The following is a 23,886-nucleotide window of genomic DNA, read 5'->3' on the forward strand; positions in this document are numbered from 1 at the left end:
CCCCCAACACACACATCCCCTCCAGGAGGTGGCATTTGAATAATGAAATTGGAGCAGAAGTGGAGTCTAGTTATTATTTGGTGATTGAAGTTATGTTTCAGTGTTTAAGAATCTTCTGCTTCATAACTGTCTTCCTGGGAAGTGTGGAAGTTAGGGTGTCAGTGGGGAGAGGAACAAAATAGGAGATGAAGAGGTAGATATTCCCTTTTGGTAAGTCTGTCAGTGGAGGAACTGCAAGATGCAAGGTGGGTACCAGAGTGATGGGGTCCAGAGAAGGTTCTTGTCTTTGACTGGAAGAGACTTATACTGAAAGGGAGAAGTCAGAGGAGAGCAAAAGACAGAGGAAAAAGAAGTAATTGGTAGAATAAGGCCTCAGAGGAGGTGGGAAGGGACATGATCCTATACAAAGACTGCAAAATGGTATTTGGAGAGAAAAGGGGGTGTGTCTCTGGAGAGGAGGAAAGAAGAGAAGCCTGAAGGCAGATGCAGGTCATGTTGGCAGGTGGGCAGACCAGGAACTTGTGGGGCTTTCTCTTTGATGGTCTCTGTTCTCTGCAGGAGAGGGCTGCTCATCTGCTGAGAGTGAAGACTTGTGGGTGGTACAGGGGGTTGATCAGGGATGAATGGAAAATAGTTTTAAATGGCATTCAGGGCTCAAATGAGATTGGGAACATTTATGTGCAGGGCCAACAATCCCTACTAATGCATGTGGGAGCAGAGAAGCCTGAGGCCATGAAAGTGACAGTTTCCAGTTTGCTTGCATACCCTCTGCTGCACTGGGCAAGCCTGTTGGTTGGAATCTCAGGACTGTATTTTTTTTGCCTTACAATTATCTGTCAGGGACATCTCACAGGGAGAAAATATCTGCAAATCACATATCTAATGATAGTCTAGTATCTAGAATATATAAAGAACCCTTATAACTCAACAATAAGAAGTCAAATAACCCAATTTAAAAATGGACAGGTGATTTGGATAGATATTTTGCCAAAGAATATATACAAATGGCCAAAAAACACATATAAAAATGCTCAACATCATTAATCATTAGGGAAACGTAAATCAGTGCCACAGTGGGATAACCCCTGCTCACTAGAATGGCTGTAATCAAAAAGACAGACAACCGCAAGTGTTGTCAAGGATGTGGAGAAATTGGTGGGATTGTAAAACTGGGGCAGCCATCCTAGAAAACAGTTTGGCAGTTCCTCAAAAAATTAAACATAAAGTAGCTTATGACCCAGCAATTCCACCCCTAGGTATATATCCAAGAGAATTGAAACATAACTTTACACAAAATCTTGTTCACAAATATTAATGGCAGAATTTTTCATAATAGCCCAAAAAGTGGAAACAATCCAGGTGTCCATCAACTGATGAATGGATAAACAAAAGGTGGTATTAACCATGCAATGGAATGTTATTTAATCATAAAAAGGAATGAAGGACTATAACATGGATGAAGATTGAAAACATAATGCTTAGTGAAATAAGCCAGGTCGTATACTGTGCAACTCCATTTATATAGAGAGTCCAGAATAGGCAACTCTATAAAAACAGAAAGCAGATTAGTGGCTGTCAGGGGCTAGAGGGAGCAGAGCATGGGGAATGATGACTCCTGGGTGCGGTTTCTTTTCGGAGTGATGAAAATGCCTTGGAACTAGATAGTAATAAGAGTTGCACAACTCTGTGAATACACTAAAAGCCACTGAACTGTGTACTTTAAAAGGTTGAATTTTATGGCATGTGAATAACATCTCATTTTTTTTTAAGTCTGCAGGCATATAATTGTTATTTGTTTGCTTTTTAGGCAAAGAAATGCACTTCCCAATTATGAAAATATAGGGCAAGTAAGCAGCTTATTCTAGTAGCAGAATGTAGCAAGACTTCTGTTTTTAGAGGGGCTTAGTAAGAGTTGTCTCCCCTTGGTGGGCTGAGCTAGCCCAACAGGGAAGATGATCCAGCAGGTCACAGAGCAGGTCCTGACAAGGAAAGGACAAATCTTCCCTCTCCTTGCTCCCAATCTCAGGTTAGGTGGTCCTTTGGGGACCACCCAGAGTGATCGAGTGTGTATATTAGCAGCTCAGGTGGAGGCCAGTCCACTGAAAAACAGGCCTCTTGAAGAAATCATGTGTTAACTCATGATTTGGTCAAAATAAATGAATGAGTAACAACAATCAAATATTGATACATAAGCTATTAAAATATAGGTAGCACTTACCTTTCATGAATTAGAGTGGATGTTTTAAACTGTTGCAGCCACACCTTGCTCCTTCCTCTGTGTAATTCTTATTTTTCAGGGCAGGAAGACGACTTGTCTTGTGGGCCACAAGCACCGGTGTATTTTTGTTTGGCATAGCAGCGGCATTCACGTTTGATTATTACAGCTTCATAGTCGCACGCTTCCTTCTTGCTATCGTGAGTTGGGTTGTTGTTGGTTTGTTTTGTTTTGTTTTGTTTTGCCTCTTTAATTCCACTGCAGGACTTTTATATTAAACCTTAACTCTCTTAGTCTTGTTCATTTAGAATCTAGTGAGAGAGATCAAGGACTAATCTTTGTTCGCTCCACCGCAGAAGTCTTTCTGTAGCATATTAGTGTCCTATGCTTAGAATGGAACTCATTAAAATGAAAAATTGCTGCTTAGTAGGCAGAAACTTTACATTTGACTCGATGCCTGACAGGTGATCCACATTCCACGATTACTAACAGCAAGGATTTGTGGAACATCACTTCCACTTGGCATCGTACTGGGGAGTCTAGCCGATACTATAAAACAAAAGAGAGAGAGGAGACAGGGAGAACAAGAGGGAGAGAGGAAGGCATAGGGGGAAAGAAAGAAAAAAAAAGTCATTATTTGTAGCCATTACAAATAATCGCTGCAAATTATTTTACTTCTGAGCAATTGTATGGGTCTAGTCAGGCTTTGTATGCATGAGCCAAACAGAAGGTTCAGGTGTATTGTTAAGAAAGTCATTTGTATAATGTGCAGGAAGAATGAAAACAAGAAGGCATCAGGCATTTCTGTTATGGGGAACAGGGGAGTAGAGTGGGAAGGGCATGAGTTTGAATCCCAGCTTTGTCATGTATTGGCTTCTCAACTGTATGACGTTGGGCAAACACCTTATCCTCTTCAAACCTTAATTTCTGATCTATAAACTGTAGAAAATAATACCTGCTTCACTGGGATGTTACCAGGATTCAGTGAGATTCATGTAAGCATCCCCAGTTCAGTACCTGGCATGGAGTAGGCACTCCCTACTATTAATAAAAAATTGCAATTTATTATTAATAAATAATGCAATTACAATAGCACCTACTAGGGTGCTATTACTGGAAGTGGACCAGAGAGTGAAGAAGCTGTTTCCACACTTGGTGAGGCTTCCAGACAGCTTCCAAACTACCAAACAAGAGCAGCAGTGATTCTCTTTGGAGGTCACTGGGCAAGGATAACCGAGTGAAGTTTTATCTTCAGGGAGAGCTTGTGATCTTGCTGAACACAGAGCAGGGCATGCATCCCCTCTCACCAGAATGGATGATCCAAGGGTCTGGAGAGAAGCCAAGGACTTCAATCTCAGAAGAAGAGGTCACTGCACCCCCTCAGAGGGCAAGGTGGTGTATTCTCTTTCGGAGTCTTCATCGATGGCTAGGAAGGATTCCTAGAAAGCCACACAGATGGCCAAGGATAGGAGGATGCATTAAAAAAAATTTAGGAGAATTGAAGGTGTTGCATCTTAAAAAAATGTATATATATCTAGGAATATAGAGAGTTTTTAATACGAAAGATAACAACCAGCAGTTCTGTCTCCACCGAGGACAGAATAAGAGGAAATGGCTCTGTAGCTACAGAGTGAGATTTGATAAGAGACCTTCTGGTGAGAATGATGGTACAACAGAGGCACAGACAGGTCTTGAGAGGGTGTGGAGCACTCTTTTGGAAGATTTAAGAGGATAATTCTAAAAATATCTGTTTCGGTCTTGCAAAATACCATGAGTTGATTTCCAGAGCCAAGAAAATGAGACAGCCACCCATAGAATACATCTGTAAAATGTGGCCTTAATTTTCTGTGTCTCCTTCCTTTGGTTTTTATGGGAAATGTATTTGTGATACAATTCTGAGTAGGGAAGATGCAGGCAGATTCATTCACTCAGCACATTTATGGATCTGCCTACAGATTGTAATGCTAAGTAAACCTGACCAGGCTGTTTCAATAACCCTACATCTTAGAGGAAGTCAAGACACTGACGGGCCATTTTAAAAATCCATACAATGTTGACGATGGAGGACTAACAGTGGAGGGGTGTCCCGCAGTGGGGGATGGGATGGGGGGTCTGGAGAGTCAGGGGCTTTTTAGTCTGAGGGGTGGGTGACAGAGGCAGAGGCAGCAGCAAGTGAGAAGGGCCTGAGATGTGAAGAAACTGAAGGTCTCAATGCCTGGAGAATAGGGAGGAGGTGAAATACATGATAAGGCTGAAGGAGAGAGAGAGGACTAGGCAGGGCCTTGTAGGATGACAAAGAGTTTGCCTGGTTTCCTAAAGGCAATGGGGATCCCCTGAAGGAGTTCAGTGAATTCAGGGGTGAAGTGGTCATTTTGACTGTTATGTTGGGGGTAGGGTCAGGGTAGATGTGAGGAATAGAGTGTTATCAGTGGAGGTGACAGGTGTGAATGGTGTCAAGGAGGCTTCTGGGATTATTTAGGCAGTTGTGCAATGGATTGTTTGAACCCAGTGACAGAAGTAACCAGTAGGAAGTGGGAGTGAACGCAAAAAGAACTGGCACTGAAAAAAACATTTTGGGGACTGGTGTTATAACTTACTTTAATGGGGAAATTTGTAGTATTTGAAGGTTTAAATTTACCAAACAACTGGATTCTTCAGTATGGGAGTCCTCATTATCAGGGTTCATTATCTGAGTCTTGCAATTACAAGGTTTCGTGGGGAAATAAAAGCTGTTGCCACAAAATATGAAACTGACCATTAATACAATAGTCCCCATCAAGCACCTCTCTGCTTACTGCTAGTAGGCTAGCCTCTTTGCGACTCTGATGCAAAGTGAAATTGCAGATCTCACAAAAGATTCTAGATTACAAAAAGTCTTTGAAAGCAGTGGGGGAAAACTGCCTGAATCCTACATAGATCCCTTGACCAATTGGGATCTGGCAGAGATAAACCAGTTAACTTTTTTTTTTTAATTAATTTTTATTGGAGTATAGTTGATTTACAATGTTGTGTTAGTTTCTGCCGTACAGCAAAGTGAATCAATTATACATATACATATATTCACTCTTTTTTAGATTCTTTTCCCATATAGAAACCAGTTAACTTTTGAAGAAATTAACATCCACAAGGATAATGACAAGATGAGCCTTCAAAAGAGTATGATTCAAATATCAAAGGATTAAGAGAGGCCTTTGGAGAAATCAGTGGCACTCTAGAATAATTCTGCAAAAATTAATTTTATGATTTGTTTTATAAAAGTCAAATGTGAAATAATTTTGTAGGAAAAATTCTAATCCTTTCACCACCACCCCCCTCCACACACACACACAAAAATTCATCATTTGTTTCATTCTTTGCTTATTCCATGAGGGGTCACATATTGTTATTATAATCTAAATTTTGTTAAATTAAAGATAGGCCTATTTTGGGGGGCTTCCCTGGTGGCACAGTGGTTAAGAATCCGCCTGCCAGTGCAGGGGACATGGGTTTGATCCCTGGTCCGGGAAGATCCCACATGCCGCGGAGCAACTAAGCCCACACGCCACAACTACTGACCCTGAGCTCTAGAGCCCGCGAGCCACAACTACTGAAGCCTGCACGCCTAGAGCCCATGCTCCACAACAAGAGAAGCTACCACAGTGAGAAGCCCGCGCACCACAACAAAGAGTAGCCCCACCTCTCGCCGCAACTAGAGAAAGCCCACGTGCAGCAACGAAGACTCAATGCAGCCAAAAATAAATAAATAAATAAATTTATTTTTTAAAAAAAGATAGGCCTATTTTCAAAATAAAGTTTTTCCCCCATTTTTTTTATTGTGGTAAAATACACGTAACAATATTTATCATCTTAACTATTTTTAAGTGCATATAGTTCAGTACATATTAAGTACATTTATATTGTTGTGCAAGCATCACCACCATCTGGATCCATCTCCAGAACTCTTCATCTTGCAAATCTGAAACTCTATATTCATTAAACAATAACTCCCCATTCCCTCTTCCTCTCTACCCCTAGCAACCACCATCCTGCTTTCTGTCTTATGAATTTGACTGCTCTAGGTACCTCATAAAAATGGAATCACATAGTATTTGTCTTTTTGGAGTTAGCTTATTTCACTTGGTATAATGTCCTCAAAGTTCATTCATGTTGGAGCATATGTCAGAATATTCCTTTTTTAAAGCTAAGTAATACTCCATTGTATGTATATACCACATTTTGCTTATCCATTCATCTGTTGATGGATGCTTGGGTTGCTTCCACATTTTAGCTACTGTGAGTAATGCTGTTATGAACATGGATATAAAAATATTTCTTTGAGATCTCACTTTCAGTTCTTTTGGGTATATTCCCAAAATAGGATTGTTGGATATGGTAATAATATTCTTAATTTTTTGAGGAATTCCCATACTGTTTTCCATAGCAGCTGTACCATTTTACATTCCTATATGCACCAATAGTGTATATGGGTTCTGATTTCTCCACATACTCACCAACACTTGTTATTTTTTGTTTGTTTGTTTTTTAGTTTTTTTGATACTATCCATCCTAATGGCCATGAGGTGGCATCTCATTGTGATTTTGATTTACATTTCCCTAATGATTAGTAATGCTTAGCATCTTTTTGTGTGCTATTGGCCATTCCTGTATTTTCTCTGGAAAAATCCAAGCCCATTTTTGAATTTGATTGTTTGTTTGGTTAGCAGACGTTTGGTCCTGTCCAAAGCGTCCATAAAACATTTGGTCCAGGCCAAAAGGTACTTGATATTTGGTCCTGTCCAAAACCATTTGGCATAGACCAAATATGCTCATGGATGTTTTGGATAGGAGCAAATTTCAAGGACCTTTTGGTGTGGACCGAATGTTTTGTGGATGTTTCTGACAGAACCAAATATCCTGTAAGGGTTTGTTTTATTGTTGAGTTTTAGGAGTTCTCTACATATTCTGGATGTTAGTCTCCTATCAGATATATGATTTGCATATATCTCATTCCATAAGTTGCCTTTTCACTTTGGTGATATAGTGCCCTTTGATGCACAGAAATTTTGAATTTCCCTGAAGTGCAATTTGTCTGTTTTTTTTTGTTGTTGTTGTTATTGCCCGTCAAAATGAAGTTTTAATCAAATCTTTTTTCTTCTCACTAATTACCATAAATTGTTTGTCCCCATTTAAAATTTAGGATTTGATAATAAGGCTCTTCTCTATATAGATAAATTGATACACACATTTGCAAGGAACTGAGACATAAATTCACACCGTAAAGGAATATTTAAATGAAGCAAAAGGCAGTGTCTAACATTTATATCATGCATAACCACTCAAGTTTTGCCATTTGGGGTGGACAGGGTGTGGGAAGATGAGAGGACCCATTTAAAGAAGAAGGATGGATCGGATTAAACGCCATTGTATAAATATGATACGGGTTTCAGAAAACAATGCTTTGTCATTTTCTTTCTTGCCTATGTGTGATTTGCAGAGAGATTGGACTCCTTAGTAGTTATGTGTGTGACCTTAAATCTGGACCACTCTCCCTGCTTTGTTTTGCAGTGTGGAAGTGGCTATCTCGTGGTGGTGTTTGTCTATGTGACAGAATTTGTCGGCATGAAGTCTCGGACGTGGGCATCCATCCACTTGCATTCCTTTTTTGCTTTTGGAACCATGGTGGTGGCTTTGACGGGCTACTTGGTCAGGACCTGGTGGATCTATCAGTTCGTCCTCTCCACAGTGACTGTCCCCTTTGTCCTGTGCTGTTGGATGCTCCCAGAGACACCTTTTTGGCTTCTCTCGGAGGGAAAATATGAAGAAGCACAAAAAGTAATTGATACGTTGGCCAAGTGGAATAGGACGAGATCCTGTAAACTGTCAGAACTTTTATCACTGGATCACAATGGTTCTGCTGGTAATAAGCCCTCTCAAGTTGAGAAGCACACCCTATCAGATCTGTTTTATGACTGGAGTATTGGAACAAGGACACTTATTGTTTGGCTGATTTGGTTCACGGGGTGTTTTGGGTTCTACACCTTCTCCTTGAATTCTGTTAATTTGGGAGGCAATGAATATTTAAATCTCTTCCTCATGGGTAAGTGGTTAAATTACATTTAAGTTGTAGCCATGAAGTGAAATTTCTACCAAGTTTTGAGAGTGTTTCTATTGTCTTTTTTTTCTACCAGGAGCAATACTGCCAACTATGTTATTATGGTCTCTTTTAGTGTTACACCTGTATATATTCTCTTTAAAAAAATGCCAACAGTTAGAAGACTTGAGTCCCTCCTTCCTCTTCTGCCTCTTCTCCTTGCTTGCTTCCTTTCTTTAAGCCCATTGCCATCTCAGAGCTATCCTTCAGAGGTAACTTCTATAACCTTTGGCTTGTACTTTCAGATCTCTTTTTATGCATCTCCATATATTTGTGCAGATAAACGTTTTATATTTTAACATAAATGAGATTATTCACTACATATTGTTCTTTGCAAGTTGCATTCCTTTTAATATTTAACATGTCTTGGAGATCTTCTAGTATCTTTCTACCTTCAAATGTCCTTAATTTAGGAATTTTAGTCAGTAAAATAACCTAAATACATGCAACTGTAATTTATGTTGTCATGCTTCTTTTAATTCAGTAGCAGGTTAAGATAGCTTCAGATACTGCTGTGATAGCTTGAGGTGTGACTCCTAGGGTAAACCAAATTCATACCAGACACGAGAGAATTATCAGAAATGCATTTGTCCAGCTGGTTACTTCCGTGTAGGCTGCTTGTATTTGATATTATCCCCAGAAAAGTTTGCTTTAAAATTTTTATACATAGCTAACATCCCTTCTCAATAAAATGCTCTGATAAGACACCTGTTTTTGTTTATTATAGCTCAGCAGAAATTATGAGAGAAGTAATTCTAAGAAAAAAACTTTACTCTTTTTTTGGGCAGACCAACAAGTTTATAAAAAGAGCCTATCTTGACTTCAAACACATTCTATGTGTCAATTGGAGAAAGGATGCAGTATTCGTAGAACAGAGCAGCAAATGGTAGGAGAATCAAGTAGGGTGGGGTGTGGCATGGGGAAGCTTAGGAGTGCTGGAGTTTTAGATCTCTATGCTATAGTCTTAATTTTGATGGAGATGTAAATTCTCAAGAAACCGGGCAATCTCGTAAATATAAAAATGTTTCCAACACAAATACCATAGTTTTATAGTCTTCACTGCCTTTGATTTTTCATGTCATTACCCTTGCCAGCAGCCCTCTGCCTGACAGGCGCTTCTAGTCAACACTTCCATGCTGTGAAATTTTTGAACAAGTTTTCATCTCCTGAGATGGTTTGGGGCTGGTGGGAATTTCAGCTTAGGTTTTGTGCTACTTGCAGGCGATAAGCGCTACAGTAGCCTGAAGACGTATCTTTGAGGTTATGTGGAGATAGGAGCAGAATGGGGTTATACATTATAAAGTAAAGAAAATAAGGGCACATGGTCCTAATCCCAGATAGATTGGGCCTCATTGGTTGCACCGTTTCTAACCCAGACATAGTCAGGTCAAAATTTAGATGCAGCATCTATACAACAACTCAAGAAACATCAAGGTGGAATATAATTTAAAAGGTCTCTTCAGCTGTTTCCCAGTTGCTGTGCAGCTTTGCTAGACTCCAGGAAGTCGATTGGTGGCCTTGCACACAGTGCTGTAGAGAGGGGAGCCCTGAGTCAGACGTGGAGGGAACCAGACATGAGGGAGGGAGGTTGCAGGAAAGGGGCCTTGGCTCCCAAAGACCAGTCCCTGAGCTGTCACTTGCTCACTGGGCTCAAGTCATTTAATCTGAGTTGGAAAGTGGGGGTAATAATCCAGGCCTATTCCCATGAGGTTCTTTGGAGAATCATTGATTTATTTGACCTTGAAAAGTGTTTGATAAACAAACAAAAAAAGAGTAGAGTAATAGATGTACCTACTGTTCGGGGCTGGAGGCATGGACCTTACAGCAGGGTCTGTGAAAGGGAGGCCTCTTCTCTGGAGTTGTTTATTTTCCATGTTAATGAAAAGGAGGGAGGCTGTCTCTCCAATGGGGCTCAGAATGTTATTTTTTTGTCTTTGCCAGGCCTTTTTTTTTTTTTTTTTCTGAGCAGCTGCACCTGAGTTTAACTTCTGATGTACTGCTAAGAATGTTAACTCAGAAAATATGTGTCCACCTGCAGAGATATGTTCCCAAAGCTGTAGGAGACATGTAGACCCAGACCTGCCGGTCCAGGTGCTTGCACCATTCTGTAGTTGAATGGGAAAATGCACATCAGTCCTAAAAGGCAGTGGTGGGTAGTGTCCTGGGGTTAGGCAAGCTCTGGAGGGTCGAAAGAACAGACCTTTGAATTATGTGGACAATCTAGGCTAGTAAACAGTGACAGTTTCTCAAAGGCTATTATTGGGTTTGGTCAGTTTTGCTGAGAAAACTTCTTGCTTGCTCCCTGATGCATTCTGGCTGATAGATGTAAAGCTGACACTGAATTTTCTACTTTAATTGCTATGTTCAAAATTACAGTACAAACATTTCCCCATAGTTCTGCCAAGCAGAAGAAGCCAAAGGTCAAAAAAGATCAATGTTGTCTATTAATTTACATATTTATTCATTCAACTGGCCCATCCTCCAGTCACTGTGTTGTGTCCTGGGGAGCTTCCTGCCTAGTCCGGGATAAGATTCCAAAGACAGGTGAAAAGTGCTAGGCAGATTATGTGAGCATTAGTGCACATCACAGCAAACATCCTGCCCACTCCAGTGAGTTTAAAAGTCGTGGGGCTTGCTGCCTCTCAGGCGGTTGTTGGATAGTTCTTAGAAGCCCCTGGAAGCAGAGACAGAGGGCTGACCATTCCTTTTGGGTGGTAGGTTAGAAGGCAGGGTCCCCTTGTTCAGTTGGACACTGTGGCTTATTGAGATGCATCATTTTGCTCCATGACAGGTGCAGTGGAAATTCCTGCCTACATCTTTGTGTGCTTTGGGATGGACCGTGTGGGGAGAAGAAGCATTCTGGTTTTCTCCCTTCTCTCAAGTGCAGTGACCAATGGTGTGATTATGGTGATCCCCAAGGTGAGTTACTTTATGTTTTATTTAGGGAATGGTTAGTTAGACTATGACAGTGTGATGGGAGCATTTTCAGCTTATGAATATGAAGATGAATTAAGACATATGGATAGAGTATATGCTGTACATAGTATTTTAAATGTTTTCTTTAAAAGTCATTCTTTCTCTGTTACACAGATAGTTGAAAATTTAAGGAAAAAAAGAAATGTGGGGCAGGGGTAGGGGGAAAAGCCTATAATCCCACTTCCGAGAGATGGCCAGTGTTGTATTTTGCCAACATGATCATCCTGGGTGAGAAGAGTAGATTGCACCTTCCAGTAATTATCGTCATCTTAAATTTTTATTCATTCATGAAAGATCTATCCAGCATCTAGTATGTGCCAGGTTCTTTTCTAGGTGCTGAGGATGTGCAGTAAGTCGAGTTTCTCTGAGTATAATGAAGAAAAACAAAATAGGATGAGGGCTGGAGAATGACTGTGTATGGAGGGGGAATGCACATGTGAACTATTTTATTTTATCTAAGGTGATTGAGGATGGTGTGCCTCTCAGAGAAGGTGACATTTGATCAGAAACCTGAAGGAGGGAGGGAGCCATGGAGACAGCTGAAAGATACGATGAGTCTTATGTTCAGGATTGTTCCAGTTTAAGTAGTCTCATGTTTTTTTTCACTGTGGTAGATTAGTAGTTTCCAATTTCTAGTGTGCATAAATCCCCCGAGGAGCTTGTTTTTAAAATTCAATTTCTTAGTGAGAAACAGTGCCATAAACTACTGAAACGACTTTCACATTCCTGTATTTTGGCAAACTCCATCCCCTAGAATACCTCTTGCACCCAGAAGTGCTTCTTCTCTTTCCCCCCAAAATGTAAAACCTGTATTTTCATTCTCAATATGGAAAATACGGTCACTATAACAATACTTTAAAATACTTTATTTTAAATTGGTTTTATAATTATTAAGCAATAGTATCTCAACATTTAGATCAAGGCATTTTAAGTTTTGCATATTGTTTGAAATTTAACTTAAGCTAACCAGTGACTTCCTTTTATAGTAACGCTTCACTTAATTATCAGGTTTGGTGAATCAAATGTTTTATGTATTGACGTTTCCAGGTGATTGATATATACAACTGATACACATCAGTTAAAACTGCTTAAGACAAGGAGGTCTCTGCCAATTTGAGGGAGCTTCATCCACACCCTTTTTGTTTGTGTTTTTAAGTAGCTTGCAGTTATATTTGTTGAGTTGATGGCAGCTGTCTTTGAGCTGGTGAAGATTTAGGGAAACCCTAGAACCTTCAGGTTCTACGGTGGTTAAGCCCCAGCGGTAATGTGGAAGACAGGAAAGTGGCTGATGGGGATTTCTAGAAATAGAGTACTAACCCTTAGCCACAAATTTTTCCCCTCTCATAAAACTTCTCTCCAAATGGTAATGTCAACACAATACAAAAATTTTTAAGTCCCATTAATTCGTTCAACAAATATCATCTACAATAGTAATTAAGGTGACAAGGTGACACTGGTTGCCTTAATAGAGGCACCACCAAATCTCAGTAACTTCACATCATAGACATTTATTTCTTGCTCATAGAAAGTTGGATGTGGGTGTACCTCGTTGGTGGCTGTGGGAGTGGTGAAGGGGGTGTTTGGCTCCATGGAATCATTCAGGGACTCGGGTTGACAGAGGTGCTGCCACTCCTCACACATGAGCTCCAAGGTCACCTGGGTCTCAACACCCAGCTGGCAGACAGAGGAGGAGAGAAAAGATGGACTGTGGGAGGTCTCTGAGAACCACTGCAGGAAGTAGAACATGTCAGGGACGACAGCAGAAACCATCTGGGAGGGTCTCATTCCAAAGTGTCTCTTCCCAAATAGCTTTTCTTATTTGGTAATTTGAAATCTCCAAGGCTGCAGGGAGGCACAGTAAAACTTTCCTCTAAATTTCATAAAGATGGAAAGCTTTTGCAGACCATGCGTCGAGTTTACAAAATAAAACTCTTCATTGTTCTGAAAAATACTGGAGAATTAGAAAGTTTTAAGTAATAATTTTAAGGATTTTCTATTTTTCTTTTAAAATATTACTTGATGACAAAATGATGGTCTATTTTGCTAATATATATTTCTTCAGGATTATCATGTTTGGTGTGTGGTGGCATCTATGGCTGGAAAATTTGCCATAGGGGCAGCGTTTGGCCTTATATACCTTTATACAGCAGAGCTGTATCCAACCATTGTAAGGTAAGAGTTACTTATTTTTCTGTTGTTATCTTTCACTTATGTGTCATTTGATTACATTTGGCCTTTGAGTATAAATGCTTTCTTTCCGTAGAAGTTACTGGAGCTCCAAGCTATGGGAGGGTTACATGATGATGCTAATTCTGAATTTGAGGCTTTGTCTATACGTCATTAGCAGGGATATTAGAGAACTTGTTTTGAAATAACACTCTTATTATCCTAAAACCATTTTAAGTCTCAAATACAGTTGACTTACATCGACTCAAGGCTTATTTTCTCAGGTTGTATCTCTTGATGTCCTGATGTCAGTTGTGTTAGTTTGTTAGGGCCGCCATAACAAAGCACCACAGACTGAGGGACTCAAACAACAGAAGTGAATTTTCTCACAGTTGTGGAGGCTAGAAGTCTGAGATCAAGCTGTATGGCAGATTTGGTTTCTCCTGGGGCCTTTCTCCTAGGCTTAATAAGAGATACTTATTCATGTTGAAGGCACATTCTTTGCTTCCTACTAGATATTCTATAAGGTTTAAATAACTTTTAAAGGAAAGCACATTAAGATATTGCTTGACTTTAAAAAATTGAAATGAAAATTTCAATTGAAAAAAAAAAATTGAAATAGGATGTTCCATAGATATAAATCTTTTGGTTTCCCAATCCCCACTCCATACCCCAAATAAACTCCTGCTCTAGAAGGCGGATATTATCCACAATATTAGACTCAATGAGTATATGTAAGGGCCTCATCTGCATAGCTGATGATGATTGGTTTACCTTCTTTTTTTGGTCTTGAATTGTCTTGAATTATCTGCATGCTTGTTTACACTGCTGTTTCACAGAATGTGAATACAAATCATGAACAATTCTTAAAAAATTAAGGTAAAATTATTTCCAAGTATATTAAGCTAAGTTTTACTATTTATTCTCTGCTGGAAGGGTGGACAGGGGCTCTGGGCAGCTGTTCCCTCACTCTCTGCATCCTGTGCCTTTCTTGTCTTCTGTTCTTGCTGCTGTATTAATACTCTCCGTGTTTCCAGGTCGCTGGCTGTGGGGAGTGGCAGCACGGTGGGCCGTGTGGGGAGCATCGCAGCCCCATTCTGCATTTACCTCTCCAGCATTTGGATCTTCATGCCACAGGTGTTCATCAGTTTATAGAACTTTACTGAGATAGCGGCGAGGCAGAAGAGCTGACTGCCTTCTATATTTTTATTTATTGGAAGCCAATATATAATTCGGTTATGGGGGTTTATAGAAACCTAATTAACAGCTCACCAGCTGGTAAGTAGGGTGGTGGGTTGCTGTTTTTCTTGTTCGTTGATTGCCTTCTCCCCCTCTTCCCCATCCCGCCCCGCCTCCGGCTGGGAGCTATTAATCAATTGCAGCTCTGCCAGCCAGGGCAGGGCTTCTCCTCAGCACATCATGAAGCCGGGACTGCGCAGGGAGAGCTCTGGTCTCTGGTCTCTGAGCCTGCGCTCCTCTGTCTGGATCCGCAGGCTGCCTCCCACCCCCAACCCTTGCCTCTGTGTTCCCACCGTGTGACGGCTGGTCAAGGCCAGTTCTGGAGGCTGCTGCTCCCGGAAGGACCCAGTGGTGTCTGGTGGAGAGGCGTAGGGATCTGGGGTTTCCAGCTTCCCCGAAACTTGAGGGGCTCTTCACAGGCAAGGCTGCCCGCGTGCCTCCTCCTGGCTCCGGCAGTGTGAGCCGTCCGCCTGGTGACGAAGTGTGCGAGGGGTTCTGTGCAGTTTGCACGTGTCCTCGTGGCCGGGCTGAGAGTTTGGGAAACCACGCGGACCACTGTTACACAGCCGGGTCAGGAGGAGGATGGGGGGAGGGGAGGGGAGGGGGGAGGGGAGTGGAGGGGGCAGGGAGCTGAGGACAGTGGGGAATGTGGGGAGGGGCCTGAGGGGCTGCACCACCTCGGGGAGAGCCCTGGGTGTGCCGGCCCTCCCTCCCCCTCCAGGCTCTCTCTCCGGGACTTCTTGGTCCGCGTTCTCTCTAGGCTGTCCCCTCTGGGGCTCCTCCTGTGCTCCTGTCTTCTTCTGATTGCTTCATTCTCCAAGAGCCATTCTGGCTGTCTTTCTCAGTCCCTGCGCGGGTAACCTCTCCTGATTCTGACTTCTCTTCCAAGCTGCAGACCCACTAGCCCCAAGGATATTCTCCCTGGGCGACTTAACAGCTTCACCGTTTCCCACACCCAGCCGGCCGGTGACTTACGCTTCCTCCTCCTCCCGTCTCCGCTCTGCGGTAGGAGTCCGTGGCCTGCAGCGTGACACTTGAGCACCAACTTTTTATTCTCCCACCCCCTCCAACCTACGACACCGAGTCCTCTCCTCTCTCACAACCAGCCTACTCACCTGCCTCCAGTCCAGCCCCTCATCACGGCCTGCCTCCCTGGTTCCCTCCCTGCACACGCCCCGCCTCCCTGCCCCCATCAGAGTAGTTCGCTGAACCGCAGCTCTGGTCCAACTGCCCCTCACCTTCAGAGCAAAACCTAAACTCTGCCTGACACTCACGGCCTTTCCAGATTGACCCCCTGCCCACGTTCCCTATTTTGTTTTGTTTCCTCACACACTTCCCCCTCCTCTCCACACCCTGTTCTCATTCATCCCTGCCCGCCTCCTCTGCCTGATCATCCCCTCTTCAGAGAATGCTCCTCCGCCGCCCCAAACTTCATGTATTTTTTTTTTTAAGAGAATGGGACCAGTTTTATACATTCTGTAACCATGAAAGTAATGTTAAAACCAGAAAAGCAGATAAGGCTAATTGACTAAACCAGGACCACCTGTGGAGGAGAGAAGGGGAGGCTTCTGGAGTGCAAGCAGTGTTTTCTTGTGGGTGATCAAGACCATGATGTGTTTGCTTTATAATTATTTCTTAAACTGTGCATTTGTTTTATGCATTTAAAAAAATTGTACCATATTTTATGGTAGATAGGTAGATAGACAGATATAGACCTTTTTTTTTTTTTCCTTTTTAAGAGGTAAATCCAAGAACTTTTAGGACTCAGCCTGCCTCAGAAGCTTGCAGTCCATCTGGGTCAGAGCCCTGAGGGCTCCCAGGACCGTAAGATGCGTTAAGACAGTGATTTCTTCCCAGTATGTCTATGAAGGCCCTTTCACAGGGTCTTCCTGGGCTTCGTGGAGAGCAACGGCCTCACCAGGTTCTTCTGGATGAGGGTGCCCTGGAGCTTTAGTGGCTGTGACTTGCATGGCTGGGGAAATGAGACCAGACCTGGACCCACTTGCCTCATTCCTAGTTCATCCTCCTGCACTGCCTCTGCCGGACGACTAGTGGAAGGCCCAAAGCTCTAGGGGTTTAGATGAGGCAGCTAAACCTCTTTTAAGACCAGAGCAAACCCCACTTCTTTAAGAAGCCCACCCAGATCCAGTGATGCAACCTCTCCCTTTCCCAGGTCTGCATACCCTTTCGTGTGTACCCTTTCCGCAGCCCGCTGTCGCAGTCTGGCTGTATTATTCACATGTATGTCTTTGTCCCCCAGTTAAATTGTTGAACTCTTGCAGGATAGGGCATTTTGTGTACCCAAAACTGGGTCCACTGGAGCATTTCTCTCACCTTGCGTGCCATTCATGTTATAATTTACTTAATATTTTAAATCAAATAGAATGGCTTTTAAAATTTAGCTTTGCCCTAAACAACAATAACAGTGAAATCATGGGTGTTATACTAGTTACATGTTTTTCTAAAATACACTAACAATCTCATAAGTAGTAAAACAAATTGTTTGAGACGTCCTTAAAAAAAAAAAAAAATCACCTGGCATACACAGGTGGTATGCGTCTGTTCTTTGGGAATCATTGGCTCAGCATGGTTCTCTCTCATGTCCCAGTAACAGGCACTCAGTCAAGTTTGCTTAATTGGGGGCGTTGGGTCTGGCCTACACAGGAAGGAGTTTTGGAGAATCCACCACTCTCTTTAGGTCACGGACTTTTCCAGAAGCATCTCCTTTGTGCTAGCACTTTATGTTCTTTGTTAAATAAATAAAAGATAAAAATGGAAAAGATGTTTTTAAAAATAAGCTAAGACACACAGAAGAAGATAGACAAATCTATAAAAGCAAACTGCTATAAAATCACTGAAACCAAATAAAGATTTTTTTTAAAGGACATCCATAACGGTCCATTATGGACTACAGAGTTAAAGGGGTTTTTTAAATTTTATTTAACAGGTACTTAAATAGTGCTTGTTAGGTAACAAGCTCTATTTTAAGTGCTTTACAAAAAGTAGTCTTCACAGAATGCAGGTACTGTTTTTGTTATCCCTATTTAAGTGACAGAACTTGGGTTCAAACCCAAATACCATGCCTTTTGTATAGGTCTAACAAATAAACAAACAGTTCTAAAAGAGATGCAGAGAAATAAGTTCTTCCTCCACCCTGACCCTGGTCCCCCCTTCCCCAGGACAACCTCTGTCAGCAGGGTCTTGTGTATATTTGCAAAAGTATTCTGTGAAGGTACGTCCTTTGGATGTAGCAGATGTTACTTGTTATTTTTAATGAGTAAAAAAATAAATTATTAAATTTCTTGTTAAGCTTATTTATGGGTGTCAAACTGCCTAGGGAGCCAGTATTTTCATTTTGAGGAATAGAAATGGTAATCTAGAAGATAAGTTTATATTTTCTCTTTCAAAAAGAAGCACATGAAAATCACTCCTTCTGTTGCTTTTATTATCAACCATCATTTTTTTAGTAATCTAAGGAAAAAAAGTGGACACCTAATTCATATCCTGTTTGTATTCATGAACTCATTTGGCAAAGGTTGAGTGTTGATTTTGAATTAGCCTCCCTGCTAGGTGATGAGCAGCAGAGATGAAAGAAACAGCGTTTGTCCTGAGAGATGTCCAGTCTGGTGCAGAAGGCAGAAGCCCCAGAGAAGAGGGCTGTGGTAGGGAAATGCTGGGGTTATGGAGTTGTAGGCAAGGGCTACCAACCGAGGCTAGGGCCAGAGGGGAGGCTTCCCAGAGGAGGGGGCTTTAATCTGTGTCTGGAGGAGCCAGTGAGAGTCAGCAAGGTGGAGGAGGAGAGAAGGGAGTTCCACGCTGAGGAAACAGGAAGGCAAAAACTTAGAGGGAAAAGGAACTTGGCCAGTTTGAGTTTGGGTGCAAGCATTACTGCTAACACCCAGGGTGGGTTGAGGGAACCAGGAGATATGAGTGAAAGGATGGGCAGGATCTCAAAGGAGAGCAGAACAGAAAAACATTCAGACCTAAAGGCGGGTTGGAGAGGACAGGATGGAAAAGTTGTATCCACAGGACCCATGATGAGTTTGCATATGGTGGAGGGGGGCAGCTGGAGGGATGGGAGGTTTGTTCTCGGGGCTGGAGGGAACCCAGGAGGAGGAACAAGGTTGAGGTGGGGAAGGACAGTGCACTTGAATTGTGGGTGATGAGTGTGAGGTACCTGCTTGACGGCAGAGGCTGGGCGAGGCGTCCAGGAGGCAGGTCTGGAGCTCAGGGGACACCCGCATGGGAGGTACAGATTTGGGAGTCAGCTTATGAAGAGGTGAGGGAGACTGAAGAGCAGAACCCTGGGAACGGTGGCATTTAAAGCCTGATGGGAAGAGGGGTCCAGGGCAGAGACTGAGATGCAGCAGCCGGGGAGACAGCGAGGTGACCAGAACCCCAAAGGAGGAGGGCAGGTGAGGAAGGCAGGACAGGACAGCGGCTAAGAAAGAGCAGAACAGGAAAACGTGCATCAGGTTTGGCAGCTAGGAATCTGTGGCCTGGGAAGAGCAGCTTCTGTGAGTGGTGGGAGTGGGCCATGCTGTGGGGGGCAGGATGGAAGGAGAAGCAGTGAGCGCTGTGGAGAGGATGGGCTGGGGGCTGCAGTGGGTGTGGGCTGAGGCAGAGGGCCTCTTTTGCTTGTTTCAAAAGACTCGAGAGTAGTAATGATAGCTACCATTTATTGACTCCTTAACATAAGCCAGTCCCTGTTTTGAGTGCCCTAAATGTGTTACTTAATTTAATCCTTTCAACAGTCCTTTGGGGGCAGGTAGTAGTATTATTTCCATTTTACAGATAAAGAAACTGAGGAGCAGGAAAGTTAAGTCACTTGCCCAGGGTCATACAGGTCGCAAGTACAAGTTCCTGGGCAGAGTGGGTACAGAAATTATAAGAGGCTCAAGAACTTCTATTTTTACCGAGGGAAGCTAGCCAGTGGAAAGGAAAAGATCAAACATCAGTGAGAATTGGGATTGACATATACATACTACTATATATAAAGTAGTTAATCAACAAGGACCTGCTGTATAGCACAGGGAACTCTTCTCAATACTCTGTAATGACCCACATGCGAAAAGAATCTAAAAAAGAGGGGATATATGTATAGGTATAACTGATCCACTTTGCTGTGCAGCAGAAACCAACACAACATTGTAAATCAACCATACTCCAATACAGATCTTTTAAAAAGTTAGATCCAATTGATGCGTTGCAAAAAAACAAATCAGCGGGTAAGAAGGGAGGTCTACTGATGGAGGAAGACCTCACCTCCACCAGCACCCTTCCACCTCCCACCCACAGGAGGAGGTGAGAGGCGACAAAGGCTCCTCCTGGCCGGGGGGTGGGGGGGGGAGGGGGGAGGGAGGAGGTTTTTGGAATTCTTGTAGGGGGGTTGGGGGAGCTGGCCAAGGGCCATGGGAGACCAGGTCTTCTGCTGAGAGTGAGAGAGGAGATGGAGGGTTCTGAGTTTGTTTAGTGCCTGACTATTCTTACTACCAAGTTAAAAAGGAAAATCCAGGCTTGTCTTGGATCTTCCATTTGATTCTATTTCTTGTTTAGACTTATTCAGTGTTTTTCAGACCCTGGCAGAGGGCTCTTCTGGGGTTTCTACGTCCTTTGCAATGTCACTTTAGATTCTGTTACTGCTTCTAGGCTTACTCATGTATTTCTAGATTTAGGTTGTCAGTGTTCTGCAAACAAAGTAAGGAGCTGTCTTCCCAGGTCACGTCTGTTAGTGATGTAACCTCACAGCACGTCACAGTTGCACTGTGTCTCAGAGGCTGTAAAAGCACCAAGTATGCAGATTTATCAGAAAAACCATGCCTTAATTTATTTTTATGGGGTCTTCCCAGGCAGTATTTTTTGCTAAAGGGGTTTAAATTATGTAAGGACAAAGTTTTTACAGACCATATAGAGATTTAGTTCTAAAATCCACCCAAAATCTACATAGTGATCAACCGAGAATAGATATGCAGACTTTAGTTTTTAATGTGATTTTCATTTTTAAAAGCAGACACCTTGGTGCTAGTCTAAAACGTTGCCTTTTATGTGTCAAAACCTGGAAAGTTAAGAAATACTGAATTTTTACAGGAAATCACTTGGACCCACCCCTCCCCCATAGTAGCAGCTAGTTTCCATTGCCTCTGTTTTGTTTCCCCCTAAATTCTGTAGGTTTTGGGTCATTGAAACATTCATTTGTGCATGCATGCATTCATTCATTCCCCACCATTTATTGAATGCTGATAGCATGTCAATTTTTGGGGCCGGGGCAGGGTTGACTAAGACAGTCCCTGGCCGTCAAGTCCAAATCCAAGACTCTGGGTTTCCCCGTGAGACTCTGGAGTCTGGGAAGACAGGGCAGGGACTTTTTTTCCCCTGTGTAGCTCCTGGGACAGTGCCTACATGAGTAATAATGCAGGTAGTAACTGGGATTTATTTAGTAGGTGGTTAATGAGTGATCAGATTAAGCCTAGTCAACAAATTAAAGAACCCCTGGACCAGCATAAGTAACCAAAAGGTCTCACTGAGGAATAAATGACAACTGTTACGTCAAATTCAATTCTATTGCCCTCTGAAAAAGGTTCAGAAATGATTATTCTCTGAAGGATACACTTCTTTCTCGATGTGTCACTTATTCTTTTTTTAATTCCTTCTAGTTGCTTGTTGGGACTTTGGCCTTCGTGAGTGGAGTGCTAACATTCATGCTTCCAGAGACCCTCGGGAAGCCTCTGACAACTACTTGGGAGGAGACTGAAAAAGAGAGCAGTTCAGGCAAATTACTTTCCACAACCGATAATACTGTGTTAGAAAATATCACAGTGGTTAACTCTGAGGATTCTGGTCTTAATAAATAAATGTGCCAGACGTGCTGTGTAGCACCTGAAATATTGTTTAATGCTTTTGTATTAGAGGAACATTATTCTCATCTCCTGCACGTCATGTGTATGTGTCTTTTTTCTTTCAAACTACTGTATTTAATAACTTGTTCTGAATTCAGTTATGACCCACCAAATGTATGGTTCGGGTGGCAGAGATATTTGTATTCATTTACATATGACATAGTGACAGCCAACCATTAAAAATGCACCAGAGTCTAAAGTATTTATCAGAGGCCAATTAATAAAATCATTTTTGGATGTCTTTTCTAGTTATCAGAATACTAATTTAGCATCAGTATTTCAGTTAAAATGTTGGTCAGGAAGGAACTCTGGAAAAGTTTACATCTATTAAGGACTCTGTGGTAGATTATAAGAATGGCTAAAAGTCTCTGAACTTTTTGTACTGAATCTTTTGCAATGTGACTTTAAAGCTCCTTCCACTAAGAACTGGAATATATTGCTCCACCCCATTATCCAGCTGTCCTCGAGACTTGGTTTGGCCATAGAATGTGGCAGAAGTGATAATTATGCAAGTTCTGAGTCCAGATTTCAAAATGCTTTGCACACCTTTCTTGAAACCTTACCTAAACTATGAAAAAGTCTATGCTATCTAGTTGAGGATGACCAATACCATGGACCAAGTCAAGCTCCTTGTCCCAACTGAGGCCCCCAAAATGTGAGAGTGCCTGCTTGTCTTGTTTAAAATAACAAAATGTCCCTGCCCAATCCAGAGCAGGAGGAAATCCAGCTGACACCAGAAGAACCACCCAGGTGCTCCCAGTCTGTGTCTTTTTTTAAAATTTTGTAAGAAAGTTTTGAAACAATGGTTTTGTAAAAGTAGAAGAAATAAAAAGCAAGATGAGAATTCACCTTTTTTTTACACTGCTTTCTTATTGCCACAAAATATTTTTCCGTATTTGTTCTTCTGTGTCACTGATTCTTGCAGGCCTGAGGGACTGCTACACACTCCCTTCAGTATCAGGATGCCCTCCCCCAAACACCGGGACTGTCGACTGGGAAGAGGAGGGGGCATGTGAGAGTGTGTTTCTTTTGACAAAGCCGCTCGAAGATTCTATTTCTGCTATTCCTTCCTCTCTTAGGAGAATCATAGCTCTAAATTCAAGTCAAGTTTTCAAGTCATTCAGAAATGCCCCATCAAAAAACACTTGTCTAACCATAAAAATTATAGCTACAAAAAAAAGATATCTTGCTTTCCAGCACCCTGAAGGAAGAGGGCTTGAACATGCAGACACATGTGCTTGTGTTTGGCCCACTTAAGGGACACACATCTGCTAGGGGCCAAGAGTGAGTTTTCTAGCCTGACAGTCTGATTTTTCATAATTTACCAAATTCTCTCCATAAGTCTCATTCCCTGTACATAGAAGCTGTGGCATTTTAGTGTATTGCAAACTTTTTTTTTTAAAAAGGGAACTTGATATTTATTTATTTATTTATTTATTTATGTCTGTGTTGGGTTTTAATTGCTGCGCAGGCTTTCTTTAGTTGCAGCAAGCAGGGGACTACTCTTTTTTGTGCGCAAACTTCTTATTGCAGTGGCTTCTCTTGTTGCAGAGCACGGGTTCTAGGCACGTGGGCTTCAGCAGTTGTGGCTCGCAGGCTCTAGAGTGCAGGCTCGGTAGTTGTGGTGCACTGGCTTAGTTGCTCTGAGGAATGTGGGATCTTCCCGGACCAGGGCTTGAACCCGTGTCCCCTGCATTGGCAGGCGGATTCTTAGTCACCGCGCCACCAGGGAAGTCCGCAAACTTTTTAAGTTTGTAGATCATCTAAGAAATTGACATCTGGATCTGTTCCCAATATTAAAAAAAATTTTTTTAAGTATTCTTGCCTTTTAAAAATAATTTATAGAAAGATTTTACTTTTTTAAAGTAATAAATTTTGTTTCCTCAGCTTCACTTTCATTTCACAAAAATAGATTAAGATCCTGAACATTTCAGCTGCAAAATTATGGCATAACCTTATCTGTTAGAGGAGTTTGCATTCTAGATAAGTTTCCCATAGGTTTTGGGTATTTTCTTCACTTGGGTTTCATCAGAAGTTCATTATTTTTTCCTTTGCTCTTGAAATTTAGCTGTTGGATATGTCTTAGGTCCAGTACATTAGAATTGATGAAGCATTAGTGTTATCTGCAGAGGCAAGTAAAAGATTAAGACAATCGTAGAGATACTGTTGTTTAAAAAACATTGCTATGGGGAAAAAAAGAGATTTGACCTGAATTATTTAGAATTTTTATACTAATTCAGTTCCCTGGATACTCACTCAATTCT

At 42.0% G+C, this 23,886-nt stretch overlaps 1 protein-coding gene across 1 annotated transcript in view; it reads left to right on the forward strand.

The window, feature by feature from the left end:
* SLC22A16 (solute carrier family 22 member 16) overlaps nt 1–22,443 on the forward strand; it is a 33,361-nt gene extending 10,918 nt beyond the window's left edge. Inside the window, exons 3-8 of the mRNA XM_007190691.2 lie at nt 2,298–2,415; nt 7,760–8,291; nt 11,137–11,264; nt 13,384–13,493; nt 14,525–14,624; nt 21,380–22,443. Of these exons, the coding sequence (XP_007190753.2) occupies nt 2,298–2,415; nt 7,760–8,291; nt 11,137–11,264; nt 13,384–13,493; nt 14,525–14,624; nt 21,380–21,577 (1,186 nt within the window). The 3' untranslated portion in view covers nt 21,578–22,443. The remainder of the gene's footprint in view (nt 1–2,297; nt 2,416–7,759; nt 8,292–11,136; nt 11,265–13,383; nt 13,494–14,524; nt 14,625–21,379) is intronic.
* Nucleotides 22,444–23,886: the final 1,443 nt, after the last annotated feature.

Source organism: Balaenoptera acutorostrata, chromosome 14 (genome assembly GCF_949987535.1).
Source record: "Balaenoptera acutorostrata chromosome 14, mBalAcu1.1, whole genome shotgun sequence".
Lineage (NCBI taxonomy): Eukaryota > Metazoa > Chordata > Mammalia > Artiodactyla > Balaenopteridae > Balaenoptera > Balaenoptera acutorostrata.